We start from the raw sequence: 16,767 nt of genomic DNA on the forward strand, positions 1-16,767 counted from the left end.
TGCAATGGGGACTGGTGTGCCCGTGGGGACGTGGCAGAGGTTGCTCTAAGAAGTTCACTCTTTCCTGGCAGTTTAATTTGGTCGTTGTTTTTTGATTAGAACAATTGATTAGAAAAAACTAATTAAAGGCAGGAAGGTGTCTTGGACAGATGCAACCCAACTCTGACAGCACCCGCCTGTGTGACGCCCAGCTTTCCGCAGAGGCTGACATTGCACATGGACGACACAGCTGAACCCTTTGGCAGCTGCCACTGGCCACCGCGTCCCTCAGCCTGCTGAGCTCTTGCAGGTTCAACCCACCCCAAAGCATCTCGCAGTACCACTGACTGTCACCTGCTGTCCTCTGCCCACCCGCCCCCTGCCACCCCTTGGGCAGAGCCAAGGGGCTCACCAGTGCTCCCTCAGGGGTGGCAGGGAAGAGGTCTCATTTCAGAGATGCTTGCTTCTTCCCATGATGTCACTTCTGTGCAAGACACCAACTGTTCGCCAGCAGGAGAAACACTACCTCCATTTTACTCTCCCTTTTGAGAAGATAAGTCCACCAAGCAGCTGGACTCAAAGCTCTTTTCCAGGATGGCTGCTAAGACCAAATGACACACTCCTCCTGATGCTGGCAATGACTAAGAGATACTAATTCAGCACGCTGCCTGAAATAACCTGTGCTTCGGGCTTTGCTCCCATCCTTAGTTTGTCCCTCTGCTATTTATTATGATTGGGGAGAAACAAAATAACTCGTGTGGAGCTGCTCTGGATGGCATTAGCTGTAGCTTCCTTGGTGCTGGCTCTACCTGGCTGCTGGAGCTCCTGGGAAAGTACCTCTCCTGCTAGATACTGGTGCACGATGGCATGCTGGCAGGTACAGGCAGGTCCTCGGTCATGAGGCGAGGTGAGTGGATGAAGTAGAAAAAGCAATGGTTCAAGTCCCCTCTTTAAAAGCAGCTGCCTGCTCAACTGCTCGTTTCATAAATCACATGCTGCGAGAGCTGATTTTTGTTTGCAGAACAACCGCCAGCTCCCATGGCAAGTGCGTGTGATGGTTATCCTGCAAAGAAAAAAATCTGCCATGGCTTCCCAAGGGTCGCTAGAAATACCACATCATGACTGCAAGCCTGCAGATTGAGAACTGTGCAATGTCACCAAAGGCAATGCAATGCAGGCTCTCCTGCAGGCAGAGCCGAGACCAGCTTTGCAGCAGATGTTATGGCATTTTGGGGGGAAGCAGCACCCCAAAACCAGCCGAGCACCAGTGATGGGGATGACCCTTTCATGGAGGCTGCCCTGAACAGAGGCTCAGCATGGTCCTGGAGTAGCTGGGATGAGCCCTTCCTATCGCAGATCAATTACAACTATGCAAAGTTATTTTTAATTGGACTAGAGATGCCAGAAAATAAACACTTGCAGCCACTGTGAGAGCATGGTCACAGCCTCTTCTTCAATGAGGCTTTTCTCATTTTGTCCTTCACACTGGTAACTGTTGGCAAATACTGAATTTGGGTCTAATGAAGCAAACTCCAGCCTTTTCTTGGTGCACGAGTGCCTGGCAGAGGTAACACCCTGTTTCCCCGGGCTGGCCCTTTCTTTATCCTCCAGCAGCCATCACAGGAGTTAAGCAGTCTGCCCGGGCTTGCAAACTTCTAGCGGTTCTGCAAAGAGCTTTTAGTCCACCTGCCGTGGGACACAACGGATGGGATGACACCATGCAAGTCAGAAGGCAAGAAACCTGAGTGCACTAACGGGCAGCGGCTGGTGCTGCAGTAAAAGGCTGAGGTTGGCAGTGGAGGCTGCAAGCGGGTCGGCTCTTACCTGACCACCTGCAAAAATGACAGGGGTGGAGGCGGGCTTTGGGCGGTAGGGAATGGTGGCACCTTTTGGTGGGGACTAGGAAAAGGGACAAGGAGAGGGAGAGAGAACATTAGAACAGCTTTCCTGAAACAGCGGCAAAAAGAGCGTTAGAAAGCACCCGACGGAGCACGGCCCCCGGGGCCGCCACCAGCAACACCCGCACCAGACAAACCGTGTTTCTGGACAGGAGGACACAGGGGAAATCAGTGTTTAATGGACAACGAGGACAACCTGGGGTACAGGAGATCCCCTGCCAAAGCACACGACCCTAAATCGCTTCTCGAACCTCTGCTGCCTCCGTTGCCTTTGCTCTGCTCTCTGCAAACTGCATCACCTGGTCTAGACTCGAGCCTGACACTGGAACACAGCGCCCTCCTCAAAACACCCCAAGGAGACTCTCAAGGTGCAGCAAGATGGGGAAGTACACCCATGGACCAGACTTTTCATTCCTGGCTGCCAGGAGCCTCCTCGTGCAGTGTGGCTTTCTTTGCAGCCTGAGAGCTCTTGCACATCAACAGCCCTCCCCGGAGTTGTACCAGCCCTGCCGAGCACAAGGAGCTGTGGCATGGCATCGTGAGCACTGGCATCAGAAGGAGTGAGCAGCCCATCTGAGCGACCCGGCATGATGCTCAAGGTCTTTGACCACTCTCATCTTCCTCACCACCAGAACAAGGTCACCTACAGGACTTGGTTTGGTCTATCACCATCCAAGCTGGGAGGTGGATGTGATCAAGACCTCCCATGCCCTTGTGGGACAAGTGGCAGTGATCACTTTGGCCAGCATGCTGAGCTCTGGAGGAGCCAGATGCTGGAAACCCTTCTCAGATGGCAACACCAGCGTTTCCAGAGATCTTATCCTATAGCTGCATCGTGGTAGCAGTCCATGTGAGCAGCCAGACAGACGCCAGCATCAGAGGCACCGACCCGTATGCACTCCCAGTCCTCCTCCTGTGGCAGTGTGACCTGGGGCAGACTTGCTCCAGCTGGCCAGGACATCTTGCTCCTCCCTGCTGTGGCCTGACTGGTACCTGGGTAGGGCCAAGCAGAAGCTGTAGTGATGCACATCAAACTGTAGTGATGCACATCAAGCTGTAGTGATGCATCCCACTGCGCGGTGCATGGGATCTTCTTACCCAAGTTATCTCTATTGGTTTTCTCTTGAACATAACTAACAGGCCATAGAAGAGATTTTTGAGGTTTCTAGAGATCAGGAGAGATATCAGATAAAAACTTCCTGGTTCTACCCGAAGTGAAATGACCCAGTTACTGCTATGTAAAGTTAGGCAATATAAATTACCCTATCTCATGGAAAATTCTTCATTTTTTTCTGTACTTTCTTTGAGATGTCCGCTTGTAGCCAAGTGGCACATCCAAATCTTCCTGCTAAGCACAGGTCTGCAGGAAAGCTGTATGATCAAAGCACAGCCTCTATAATCACAAACTTGCTTTTTCTTTTATTGCATTATAAATCTTGGAGGGGATGAGTGAGGATTTCTGCAGTAAGATAATTTAAGACTGAAAGGTTATAAGGAGCATCTCTGCGAACTGTCAAAGTCAGGGGACTTCCCAATTTCAGACTGCAAGAAAACTCATGGGGTTTTCTCTTTCCCGTTGCTGAGTCGTGCAGAGGAGCAGCAACCCTTGCTTTGGTCGATGAGAACAGCAGCTACCAAAGACTTTATAACACACCTGCAAGCATCACCTGGGGCCCATCTCTGCCACAGTCCAGAGCATAACCTGGAGTCCCCATGCAGCTAAAATTGCTCTCCTCTGGCAGCAGAGTGTACCTGCCTGAGCATCACTATGAGCAGCACCGGGTAATGTGGCTCATGGAAATTCCTCCTTAGCCATGCTGCTGCCAGACTGAAGTTGCTTACATTTTGATTTGCTTCACCTCCACTAAGCCTTGGCATCCTCATCTGAAGCTCTTGCAGCGGCAAACGCACTCCTCCCTGCCATGAAAGAGCAGTGGTGGGTGGGCTGTGCAGCAAGGCAGAGAGGCCTGATGTGGGTCTGTGCGGGTCCACCTCTGGGAGGCACCAGAAGCGGAGGGTGTCACCGTACTGTGTCCCAGGGGGTTTCCTCCTGGAGCTTCTCCCATCTGAGATGGCAGGTGTGGATGTGGGGTATGTGGCTCTGGTCATCCCTGGCAATAAGCCATTGTTACAGCAGCATCTCTCTATAGCAGAGATCTTCAAGCTCTGCTCATTAGCATGTCTCCCAGAAAACAGCACCCTGGACACATGTCCATGCACCCTATGGGGCCTGCTCTCCACCAGCCTTCCTCACTACCTTTCCCGCTGTGCCTCGCTGGAGCCTGGGTTTGCACTCCCAGCCCTGGCTCCCCCAGCACAGCAGATGCACCGGCGTCCTCCTCCCATCCGTGGTCCTCATGGGGCACTGTAAGCCCCGTGCAGAGGGGGCCAGGTGCTTGGTCAAGTGGCTGCAGCCCCCATCCCCTTCCCACGGCACCCTTGGCACTGCTGAGACACCAGGCTATGGCTGTCCCAGCCCATCTGACCTCCTCTGGCACCCTTCTCTCCTGAAGCCACCCTGTGCTACGATACAAACCATCTCCTTTGGGGCACCTGACCAGGCAGGTTTCCAGTGTGGGAATCTAGAAACAATGTACGAAGATGGTGGGCAAAACACACTGGGTGGGTTTCAGAGGTACCAGGAAATGAGTGGTCCAACAACATGTGGTGAAGGGTATGAGCGACACGCTCCACAGCTCCCAGCATTGTTGTGGTGCCAGCTGTTTTTTTTTTCCTATGTACTTTACCCCCTTTGTTACAGACTGTACCTCCAGCATCACCACACAGATCTGTTTGACACACTGGATAATTGCGTCGGGTGTCCCCGAGATTGTCACCGCCCGCTCCGTGGAGTTGGGGAGCATGTCCCCCGCCACTTGAACCTGAGCACCTGTTGACTGAAGACAGAAAGAGAGAGGAGGAGAAATCCCACAGCTGAATGCCTTGCAGCCAGCTCCAACTCTGACGCCACACGCTTCCCGAGAGCTGCACTGCCCCGTGCGAGCTCAGATGCGGCAACCTGCCTGCGTCCACAGGAGCATGCTGGCAAGGTCCCATGGGATGCTGCTTGTCAGCAGGACCATCCTGGGAAGCAACGTGATGCATGATGCTTGCAACATAAGGATCCCCCTTTCCAAGGCAGCTCCCGCTCCTCCTTGGTTGGAGGTGAGATTACATGCAATAACAAAACCAGGTCTGCCTTACCTCCCTGATTTCCTTGATCTTGGAGCCTCCTTTGCCGATCAGCGAGCCGCACTGACTAGCTGGCACGACCAGTCTCAGCGTCACCGGAGGTTTGCTGGTAGCAGTGCTGTTGCTCATTGAATTGGTTATGTCCTTGGGAAGGAAGAATGCAAACACATCAGCCCTTGGTACCCAACCAGACGCCTGCCATCCAGGCCAACCCAAATGCCCTGGGCCAGAGAAGAGGGGTCATGTCCCCAGACCCTGGCTGGTCTGCAGCTGCATCCCTGCAGTTAATTAACTGCAAGACCTCTGGGACACTTCACTGAAGCTCAGTTGTTGCCTAGTTAGAGATGTCTGGAAGGTTTTGTGCTGAGGTTGTGTACCAGTTAGGCAAGTCCAACCAGACATGCAAGGGTTGGAGGTACCCAGGCCCATCTGCACTGCTGGCCCTGGCAGTGGGCATGCCGGAGCTCTGCTTGGCCGGTTGGCCACCCAAGGGTCTGGATGCAGACCATTTTACTCTGCCCTCCTGGGGCAAAGGGCTTACATTGCTTACCTCCTCAAATTTGTAGGCAATCATGGCGAAAGCCTTGAAGATGGCATCAGTGGGGCCGGTGATGGTCACAATTCGCTCAGGGCAGTTCCCCTCTGAGATGTTGATCCTTGCCCCGCTCTGGAAAGAGAAGGGCAGCCCTGGAATAACGACAGCCAAGCAACCAGCGGGGATGCACCAGAGGTGCAGCCCTTCCTCCAGGTTGGATCCTGTCCCAGCCTGGGAAGGTTCAGCACCCAACAGCAGAAGCTCAGAGAGTCCCAGGTGACCAGCAAATACATCACTCACGTGGTCCCTGGTCATCACCTCTGCCAGCCTCTCAACATCCCATCTAACCTTAAAAACTCCCACTCCTTCCCCCTTTGGTGCTTCCAGCACTGTCTTACCCCAACCATCTGAAAGGGTCTCCGAGCAACCACTTTGGGTCTTTTACTGCAGCGCAAACCCATGCGATCAAGGCAAGACCAGCTCACAGGGTCATTGCTTGTAAAAAGAAGTGTTGCTTACTGAGCTGGTAACTTCTTGGTAGCTGCAGGCACAAAGACCTTGGGCAAACTCAAGCATCTTACGAGTGACTTCATTTCACTGTTTCATTAAGAGCAAATTCTTGGCTCTGGAAAATTCCCATTAAATGTTATAGGAGTTTGTTTCAGTGTGGAGTGAGAAAACTGGGCCAAAGAGCTCTGGGCATGGCCAGCTTGTGTGTCCTGACCCTAGGGGTTACTGCACATACTGCACAGGGCAATGTGCAGCTCTGGCTGCTGCTGCTGGGCAGGAGAGTCTGACGGCCCTTCCCGCTCCTCTCCCCTCCTCCTACAAATCCTTCTACAGAGCAGGGTTGCTCACCTCCTCACGCATCTTCTTCACAGTCTCTCCTTTCTGAAAAAGGAAGCAGAAACACAGGCTATTATTAAAAACTCAAGACTTTCACCTTCAAAACAACCCTTCTGAACATGCATCTCTCTAATACGTGGCAACATGTAGCCAAACATTTGGGCAGCTCTGTGATGCCTGGCCCTCCGTCCTCACACGATGGGCAGGCTGAAGAGCTGAGGGTGTAAGCCATTGCAGCCCTGCTCTCCGTGTCTGTAAGACATGACAGACAAACCAGCTACACAACTGCAGCTTCCACCTCCATTTCTATGTTTTCCATTAGGAGGAAAACTGCATGGAAAAAGCTCAGAAACTGATCAGATGTTGAGAAAAGCTGGCACTTCAGAGTGATTTCGAAGGGCAGTTACCTAGTATCTACAGAGACATCTAATATCTTTATATTCAGATATAAAGCAGGTACAACTGTGAATCTTTCCAGGGCTGGACAGGGTGATGGAAAAATAAGATGCAAGCATATATGAGAAGGTGTTCATGCTACAAATCTCTGCTGCCACAAACCTGCCTTTTAAAAACACCAAAAACCCAATCCTGTATAGCCAGGAATTTCCAAACCACCACGGCAAGCGCCAAGGAGCAGAGCACCTCATGAAGCTTTTCTGCACAAGCTAAATGATATCCTGTGGCCTCAGAGACAAGTGCTGTAGAATTTAAATGGGTCTGCATGACAGTTCTTAATCTCTCTTAGTGAATCTATTTGATTAAAATGTCAGGGCAACATGATCATAAACACCTATTCATCACCGCAGTGAAGGAGCTGGAAATGGCACTAGATAAGTTTGGTGGTTGGGGTTTTTTTAGGGGAATAGTCTTTAATCCCTCTGTGGGTCTCTCATAATTTCTGTCTCACAAATGCAGCAACAAGCTCATGCACACCAAACATTTAAGGATATCACAGGGAAGAGGTGACTGGCATCTACCACACCATAGGCAGCAAATGGTGCAGGCAATAGCATTAAATACACATTCAAAAGACATCCTTACCTTTCCAATGATGCTTCCAACTTCCTACAAAAAAAGGCCAAACACAAAGGAATTGACATTACAAAATATGAAGACAATCTAGCCCAACCCCATAATGAAGGAAAGACCTGGTGCACACTCCCTCCAGCAGAAGGGCAAGGCGGGGGGCGGGCATAAGAGGGGCCACGAGCACCGTGCCACCATGCCACCCTCCCCATCAGCAAGAGGACACCTACTTCCGGCAGCCCGGGGCTGTGGAGGCAGTGTGTGGGGCTGGCCGGACTCGGGCACAGCCAGAGTGGAGGCGGGAGAAGTAGCTGTGAGGAATCCCCTTTGCAGGGAGCCCCTTACCTTGCCATGCATCAGCAGCCGGATGGTGAGGGTGACGTTCAGGCCGCCTTCGGAGACTTTTGACTCCATTTCCTACCGAGGGATGGGAGACGTGTGTTAGCTGGGAGGGCAGCCCCAACGCAGAAGGAGACAGCACAACGGCCTTATCACCTGGGGACAGAGAGGGGGAAAGGTTTTCTCTCAAAACAGGCAAGTTCCTCAACATGGGATGGACCCTGCAGAGCAGCCAGGGCATGAGAAAGCCACAGCTGGAGGAACTGCGGGGAGATGTCATGGGCTGAGCACTTCATGGGTGCAGATGGCGCTGCAGGGACCATGTTGGGTGCGAGCCTGGGAACAGCCCGAAGCTCTGCCACGGCTTTGCCACCAGCTTTATGCAAAAGCCATCATGGGATCAAAGACTCAATTGTCCAAGGTGGCACAGCTAGATGGCTAGCCCACACCTGCATGAGCCAAAAAGCAGCCATGCCCAGCTGAATGTGTGGATGTGGGAGCAGGGAGTTGGCAGAGCAGCCTGGCCAAAGACCAATGGCTGAACTGGGACTTTAAAAGACCCAGGGCACCTATCTAGCAAACCAAAATTCACCATTTCAAGTGTGAATGGGTACTCAGAAAATCAAAAGCCATTTTTTCAGTAACTAGGGTATCTATCTGACCCCAGGAGCACAGAGCAGGAAGAATGGAGCTGGTGTCCCGACTGCTAAACATCTGCGTTTTTCATCTCGACCTGTGAACACCCTAGCTGGGCACTGCGTCTCAGGACCACGCCATTTCCAGCCATTCATGCTTTGCATGTATCTAATGAAACCTCTGCGAGTTTTCCTGGTGCTGTTGTGTTCCTTTCCCTTCCTATTCTCTCTCTTTCCTCCTCCGCCCTCTAGAGGCAAGAATGCCACTGATATTTTGAAGGCGGGGGGAGAAAAATCACAGAACGGCAACAAATTCTTTCCTGAAACCTCTTTAGTAGCATGTCTGCGTGAGGACCAGGCATGTGAAATGTCTCTGCAGCCTACTGCATGGGGAGACCAGTCCTGTCTCAGAGGGAGGTGCCAGCATCCTTCTACATGCAATGCGGAGAGACTTGCAGCAATTCTCCCCCATGTTATTTAATCCCTCAGTATATATCGGATGGGAGATTCTTCATCCTGGTCACGAGCATCCGGCATTTTCCTTTGCTCAGACGGGGACTTATGTGACCAAAAAATGGGAGGTAAACCAGTTTTTAAGTATTATTTTAACGCAAAGAGGCAGTTGGGATGAATAAACAGGCAGAAATGTACAAATCATGGCTGGGAGATAGGTTTGATGTAAAACCTCCTCTTCCAAGAGGTTCTTATGAAACCCAAAATGGATAAAACATACGTGGTTAGCAGGGAGATGGTGTTCCCACTGAGCTAACAGGAGACAGGCTCATTGGGAATGAGGTTGCTTATAACCTACTTGCAAATGCTGAGCTTGAGGCTGCTGGATGTTACAAATGAAAAAAAAGTAAAATCCTCCCAAGAAGGATAAGAAATGGAATGCGTTGAAGATGTCAAGCCAAAAGGCACTGTTAAGGGTGGGGAGGAGGAGAATGTTTCAGAGGAAGAAGGTGATGATGTTGGGGACCAGAGCAATGGGAGTGGCCTGACACACAATAGCACAACACGCGAGATCAGGAACTTTCTCTTTCAAGAATGAGCCCACTGCAGGCAAACAATAAAGGAAAATAAATAACTGGTTGTGTTGGTTAACCCAGTGCTGATTTCTGTGCATGGGAAGCAATGCTGAAAAGGATGAACGTGCTGATTTGTGGAGGTCAGCGTTGCTGGTGCTTCTGGTGTGCCAGGAGATAAAGTGCCTGCATGGAAGAGGTGCCCCATCACACAGGGGCACAGCCATCCCCAGGGATGTCCTGTCCCAGGAGCAATCTAGCCCTGCCACAGGGAAAGAAACAAAGCCATGACACCACTGCAGCCACCCATGAGGCTGGTGCATGCCCATATAGAGGCGCAGCTCCCTTTCCCAGCTGCTCATCCTCTGACAGCAGAGCTAGAGGAGGGTAGAGGCTGTTCACAGCTGATGGTCAAGGCATATGCTCAGGCAGTGGCTTTCATGACTTGCAGAGGCAGTACTCACAAAGCCATCCCACTCTGCACACCACTCCGAGGGCTTTCTTTTGTAAACTGCCCAACCGTGGGCAGCTACAGCCCAGGTGCCAGCCCCACGGCTGGGAGCTGGCAGGTGAGGTTGGGACCCTGGAGCAGTCTGGGCTTTGCCACTGGGGCGATGGACCCCAAAGCCCAGCTGGGTAGCTGAGGTGCTCTAAACCTGGGCACATCCTTGTGGCAGTGGGAGAGCTGGCAGTCCCAGTGAGGTGGGTCACAACTTGCCCACTAAGGACTGGCCAAATTCGCCGTTTTGCTTTCACCAAATGTCCTACAGTGGCAGTGCTTAGTGCAGGGGTGTCTGCCATCCCCTGCTCCACATCCCTCACAGGAGGAACCCTGCATCAGGCCATTATGTAAATGTTTCCAATTGATTGAAAAAGTGGGTCATGTGTTAGCCAAATGCTCCTGGCTTTAAGATTTATCAGCATTATTAAATTAAACACGCTTCACGCTCCAGTGAGCGGGAAAGCTACATTGGCCTTTTCTTAATCATACTAGTGAAAGGTAAGTCTTTTATATGGGAGTTCATAAACTCAATGGAAATGACGGGAACAATAGAGCTGAGGCATTTACCCTGGGCGTGTGCCTCCCTCCACAGCTCTCATTCTTCACGGACAAAGGGCTGGGAAAAATTATCCCCCAAACGCCATTTTGAGCATTTCCAAGCACTCCCTGCCTAGAGAGAGACCCATCTTGGACCCTTCCTCTTTACCGTCTCATTCTGCCTAGTTTACAGCAGCTTTGAAATGGCTTCTTTGTCCATCTACTTGAAAGCCCTGAAGACACTATTACATCCAGTCCAATGGACAGAGTAGATCCAGAGCCCAACTCCAGCCCAGTGCAAAGCAGGTGCAGCCCCGCAGAGGTCAGAGACGCAGCATTAGGAGACAGAAGTGTTGAGTTTGGCCCCGAAATGGAAGCTGCACAGTGAGCCAAGCAAGGCCCTGCCGAGTATCATGCCTGGGCAACCGCAGATGGAGGACTGGAGCAGCACCCTGCCACAGGCGGCCATCGCGGGGAGCAGCCAAACGTCTTTGCACCACAGTGAGGGGAGCTCTGCAGGGTGGGGAGCACGGTGCCTGGTGCTGAGCTGTCCCAAAACAGCTGAGTAACATCTTTCCAAAGGATGATTCCGTTGCAGAGTACATAGATCTTTAAAACGCACCTGCCTTTTGGGAGAGTGCTTGGAGGAGGCATCGTCATTACTCAGAGCAATTCAGTTCTTCCCTCTCCCTTGGTTTTGAGATTAAATATATTAAATTCTGGGAAATTTCCTTAATCTATCAGGAATTCCCCGTGTCTGAAAAAGCAGGTCAGGCACCAGTGACCATGGAGAAGAAGGAGAAGAGGAAAGAACATGGAAACCCAGAATAGCAGAAAGACTCCTGTTCCCCACACGCGAACATACACACTCCAATTTTCCTCCTTTCCAGTTTTTTGAAAGTTGGAGCAACTGCCTAAGCTGGCGCTCTTGCCCTTATACTTGCTGATACCTCAACAAAAACTGACACTCTCCTAAAATTTGAGCAAAATCTTCTAATTAAGGGAATTCTCAACACCATGTAGTAAATTAATTTAATACCGTGATTGTCTCCCAGATGGGAGACAGCACATGAAGCAGAATAGGGGGAGGGAGACCAAGCTCTGGGCTGGACTTTGTTCTCCAGCCTGGTTTCCAAACAGGAGCTGGAAAAGCGGATGCTGGGATCCCCGCAGCCCCCTCTGGACAGGCGATAGCAGGGGGCTCAGTTGAGCTCTGGCAGAGCTGGTGTCCCTGCAGGGGCTGGGAGACATTGCTGGCTCCACGCTTGCTGATGCCAGCCCTCCTCCTCCTCCTCTTCCTTCTCCCATGCATCCTCCTGGGCTCCCCAGGCACATTAGCCACACGTGAGTGAGTCCTGAAGCGGAGCTCCAGCAAACGCTGCCTATGCCTCCTCTGCAAATGCCCAGCAGAGAGCCAAGGCATCTGCTGCCAGTACTGGGGGGCAGCTCCCTCGAGACAGCCCCTGCCACCACAGGGCGCAGTAGCAGCAGCTTGCGTTTTGGAGAAGGTGGTTCAGGCTCCATCACAAAACTGTTCTTGTCTTGGCACTAGCATTGCAGACCCCAACTCCAAAGGGAGGGTCTCTCTTATCTGCACTAAAGTCACCCTGGTGCCTCTGAGATGGACGGTCCTGCCAGAAGACAGACACACAAGGTAGAGTTTATTTGGTAGATCTTGTCATGGAATATTCTCATCAGCATTACGGAGATCAAATTTCATTGCTTTATCTAGGTATTTGTTTTGGGAGACAGCAACTCTTTGTTTAAGCTGTCTGAAAACAAATAGAGAGGACAACTCAGTACAAAAACATCCCACAGGCATAACCACCCCCTCCCTGAAAGGTTTGGATGGAAAGTTCACAGGCACTACCAAGCAAACTCAATGAACAAAGTCTCCATCACCCCCCTCACCCATCACATGGCCTCCGGAAAATCACACATTCTTGACAGGTTTGGTCAGTGCAGGCTGATAAACTCCAACACCTTGGAGCCCTGTTGACCAAGAGCCCTTGCCAGCCCATGCAGATAAAGTGCAGGGTGGGTGGGGCACCGGTCTGGTCAGGGATGTTGTGCCACCTGCCCAGAGGACCACCCCTGAGACCCTAACCGGGAGCATCTGGACAGTTGCTCAATGGCAATGCTATCCTGAAAAGCATCCAACACGCTTCCCGGGCTCTTTGGTGCTTCAGGAGCCCCACCAACAGAAAGCCAAGTGTTAAAGATGGACCACAAAGCTTCAATGTCCTTCAGTGTCCACCGCAACAGGCGATGGCATGGCCCAGATTTCTAATGTGGTTGGCAGACTTTCATGTTGGGGATTAATATCTTGGCCAGAAAGTCCATCACTCAAGACAACATTTTCCACTGCGAGGGAGGAAATGTTTAAACACCTCTGACCTCTCAATATCCCCTTCACAAAACTCAAGCCAGTATTTTCTTACCCTTGGAAAATGAAAGATGTGCTAAATGTAGAGAAAAGCAGGGGAAGCCAAGAAAGAAGCTGCTTTTCCGACATTTTATGCTTTCTAGCTTGCTTTCCCAAGAAGCACTGCCTGTCCACCTGCGTAAGCAGGAGCTTTCTCCCCACTCATCTCCCAGCAGCTTGATCCTGCCATTAAGACCTAATCCGGTGATTTTCAGCATTGAGTTTTAGCGGCTGGGAAGCACCGCAATGCAGCCAGCTCAGGATTATGACGACAACGCAGTCTGTCCCGGTCAGGATGGGGGTGGAAGGAGAAAAAATGTTACAGCAGAAAACCAAAGTCAAGCATTCCCTTAAACCCAGGCTCCAAATGGAAATGCATCCGCCACCGGCAGGCTTCAGCTGTCATAAGATGAAGCCGTGAGAGGACAGTAGCACCATCTACATGAGTGACACCAAATGCCATTTTGCAATACAGCTGCATTTCCAGCTGCTGCCATTTTCCACAGACTGTAGTCATTTTGGTTGATGTTTCCTCTGCTTACTCTTCAGCTTGAGTGGAAATATTTTAGATATCCCTAACCAAAAAAGAAAAAAAAGACACCCCATGATACCTGGGTACATCAGCTAGCAGTATATCGCTGCTTGTCATCTGCCCTTGATCTTTTCAAGGATCATGGGAGACAAATGTCCCTGCTCTTGTCCTCACAGCAGGCATCTCTGGAGGCTTCATTCTCAGTCACCTGCTCCCATTTCCCTGCACTCCTCTAGGTGAGATGTCTCTGCTCATGGCCCAGGATGTCACTCGTTGGCTGCTGACAAGCAATTATAACCTGCCTTCCCCTCCTTGCTCACGTGCACCACAGGGCTCTTCCAGTCTCACTCACCTCTACACCAATTACCCCAATTACTATTGTGGGGATGCAAATGCACCTTCCTCTGGAGCCTCTGCTCCCTCCATTCCCCTCTCTCTTCTGCTGGCTCCTCTGCCCACAAATTCAGTCCCAGGGCCATCAGAGCAACCTCTCCTGCTGCCTTGTTTGTACCTCCGTGCTTCAGGTGGTCTTGTAACTCCTGCTTCTACCACCAACCTCTTTGCTGGCTGCAACTCTTGCAAGCTCTTCTCTATTTCTAAACAATCATTTCCTACCACGCTTCATGTCAGCATGGCTTTCTCCCTAGATCCTTTGCCTGCTAGAGAGCAGGGTTGGTTTTTTACACTGGGTGGCCCTCCAGCGAGAGATATTGGCTCTAGATATTGGTATTAGCTAGAGTTCAGGAGCAACTGGTATGATGACCCATAGCTCCAGCCCTGTCACAGCGTGGTAGGCTCAGCCACATCCCAACCAAATGCACAGCTCTGCTCTCAGACCAGCCCAAAGCTGTGCTAAGCCTGCTCTCCCCTCCAGGAAATTCCCTGCTGCTTTCCTGGGTTTCTACTTCATCTGCTGCACCCACAAGCCGGTATCAGGCTGTGCATCCTGCTTTGGGTGTCGACTGTACCAGCCTCATTTGCCTCTGCTGAACCCACCTTACATTTGTAGGTTTTCAGAGGGGTTTCACGCATTTCAGAGCAATTTCTGACCTGATGGATAAAGCAAGAGGAATAGCAATGCAGCACCACATTCCTCCAGCACAGACCTGTCCCAGAGGGCGAGGAAAGCTGGCAAGTCTCTACAATGACGAGCAGAACAAACCCCTGACTTCAGCCTGTGCACAGTGGAAACCCAGGGAGGGATGTCCAGTAAGAGTCCCTGCTCATCCACTGAGCACTGTGTAGTTCATCACAGCCTACTGCACCTCAACAGTTAACCAAGACAAGCAGCAGCCACCCACAGAAGTGCAACCCTGGCATGGCTGGTGCACGGATGCACAATCACGCGTGAAATCAGAATCGGGCCCTGCATGTCAGATGGTGTTAATCTCCACTGTCTCTACAGCAAGCCTGGTCTGAGGAGAACGACTGGTTTTGTCACAATGGCAGTGCTGTCATCGCAATCTTTTGTGTGAAGGCTAGCAAACGAAGCTGCAGCTTTTCCCTACCAATCACCCCAGGATGAAGGTCTTGCATGCAATAACTTCATCCCACACCACAGGCCAGCAGAATGATAGCATCTACCTCTTGCCCTGACACATCTGCAGAAGACATAAAACCTGGAGGCTTATGATAGTTACCAGGTTTAGGGAAAATTTAGGTAGCTGAACCTGAGATATTATCTGCGGAGATCTACAGGATGCAGAATTTCCATTCATTCACACGAGCTGCTGCTGTGTTGCAAGCAGAGGCTGGACACACGACAGTGAGAGAAATTCAGTTTAGCAGGAGCAGGCTATTAGATGCCCTTGTGCAACCTAGAAAACCCTGTCTGGGCTGGTTTCAGGGCTCATTGATTGTGGGACCCTGAGCAAAATCAGTGATTGGAACCTGTTACACCACTGTCTTGACTGAGACAACCCTGCTTGGAATAATAATGGGTCTTCATTGGATTTGTTTAATTCTGTAGTGAATTAAAGCTTCTTTTGGAAGGCTGGGGTGAGCGGGTGGGTGGGAAAAATGCACTTTAATTCAGCCACTTCCAATTCACCCCGTTAGTTATTTTTGGAACAATTTGCCAATAAAAATAGTATTTTCAGTGAATGTCAAACTGCTTAAGTAGATTGGAGATTTTGACCCATTAGGTGATGAGAGGCAATGCTCTTGGCACTACTCAGTTGGCTCCATTACAACTCAGTGACCAAGAGCATCCTCAGATGTCTGTGAGCCTTTAGCAAGTGCTGGGTGGACTCAAGACCCTGTGCGCTGAGAAAATAACATTTCCTGGGATAAGAAAGGTCACTCTGTCTCCTCCATCACAGCTTTTTGGTCTGCCAGCAGATTAAAGAACAGATTAAAATGATCCATTACAGTTTTTCCTGCAATACTGGCTGTTCCTCCATACCCAAGCCAAATTTTTGGAGAGGCTGGGAGTGAAGGCCCCAGAGGAGCTGCTGATGGACCAGCAAGGACCAAGTGTTGGCTTGGTCTCCTCTCAGCGTAGGTGCCCTGGTTGTCTCAGGAAGGCAGAGCCAGCAGCACTGCATTGCAACTCCAGCCTGGACCCTGCCGTGCAGCTCAGTACTGCAGAGTGGGGTAAATTCTGCAGCAGCAACTGAGAGACAGAAAAAAATTCCAAAGCTTTCCTGAATTAGCTGAAACGGCACTGCCTTCCACTGTGGAGGCCGGGAAAATGACTACTTCAGTGCCACGCTCCACATCTGCACCCCTGAATGTGTGGTGGGACACACGGAAACACCACTAGCAGTAGTGCTGCAGAGGGTGGCTGGACCAAGCTGCTGGAGAATGGAGAAAGCCATGTGATGTGAAGGGAGCCAGGGCAGCTCATCCAGCATTTCTGCAAGCACCAGCAATAAACAACCCTTGAGACGAGTCTTCATAGAGGGGGGATATGCCCTAACTGGTAGTACAGGGGTGGCAGTAACAAGGCTATTCATACTGTCCTACGTGGCATTGTCCTGAAAGAGCCAGGGAAGCCCGGGGCAGATGGAACCATTTGAAGATGGCTGGGAAATTCTCTAAACCCCCCCAAAACATTTATCAGTGGCACTCCTGTTAAACTGCCAGGTGACTGCCCAAGTGGGGGAAGCCAATATAATGGAGAGCAGGGCAAGAAGCCAAAAGAAGCTTGGCAAAGGGGAGAAAATAAGACACAGTTCAGCAAGGCAAAGCATTGAGCTTGGCTGTGTGCAATTAAGTGCACAGAAACAGAGGAAGAGCTCCCCATCCACCTGAAAAGGGATGGGAGAACAACTCAACTTGCAAACTCAGGATCT

The 16,767-nt window shown here is 51.1% G+C and overlaps 1 protein-coding gene across 7 annotated transcripts in view; it reads right to left on the reverse strand.

The window, feature by feature from the left end:
* PCBP3 (poly(rC) binding protein 3) overlaps positions 1–16,767 on the reverse strand; it is a 63,144-nt gene that overhangs the window by 23,759 nt on the left and 22,618 nt on the right. For 3 of the 7 annotated variants that reach the window (XM_087731478.1, XM_087731473.1, XM_009461073.2), the window contains 7 exons: positions 7,822–7,893; positions 7,492–7,515; positions 6,463–6,495; positions 5,620–5,736; positions 5,082–5,213; positions 4,646–4,774; positions 1,804–1,878 (listed from right to left, as the gene is read on the reverse strand). In XM_087731478.1, coding sequence (XP_087587604.1) covers positions 1,804–1,878; positions 4,646–4,774; positions 5,082–5,213; positions 5,620–5,736; positions 6,463–6,495; positions 7,492–7,515; positions 7,822–7,893 — 582 coding nt within the window. Of the gene's footprint in view, positions 1–1,803; positions 1,879–4,645; positions 4,775–5,081; positions 5,214–5,619; positions 5,737–6,462; positions 6,496–7,491; positions 7,516–7,821; positions 7,972–16,767 lie in introns of all 7 variants that reach the window. The other 4 variants (XM_087731475.1, XM_087731474.1, XM_087731472.1 and 1 more) reach the window with 3 other exon arrangements.

Source organism: Nipponia nippon, unplaced genomic scaffold (genome assembly GCF_047370975.1).
Source record: "Nipponia nippon isolate SJK-2023a ecotype South Korea unplaced genomic scaffold, ASM4737097v1 scaffold_5, whole genome shotgun sequence".
NCBI lineage: Eukaryota > Metazoa > Chordata > Aves > Pelecaniformes > Threskiornithidae > Nipponia > Nipponia nippon.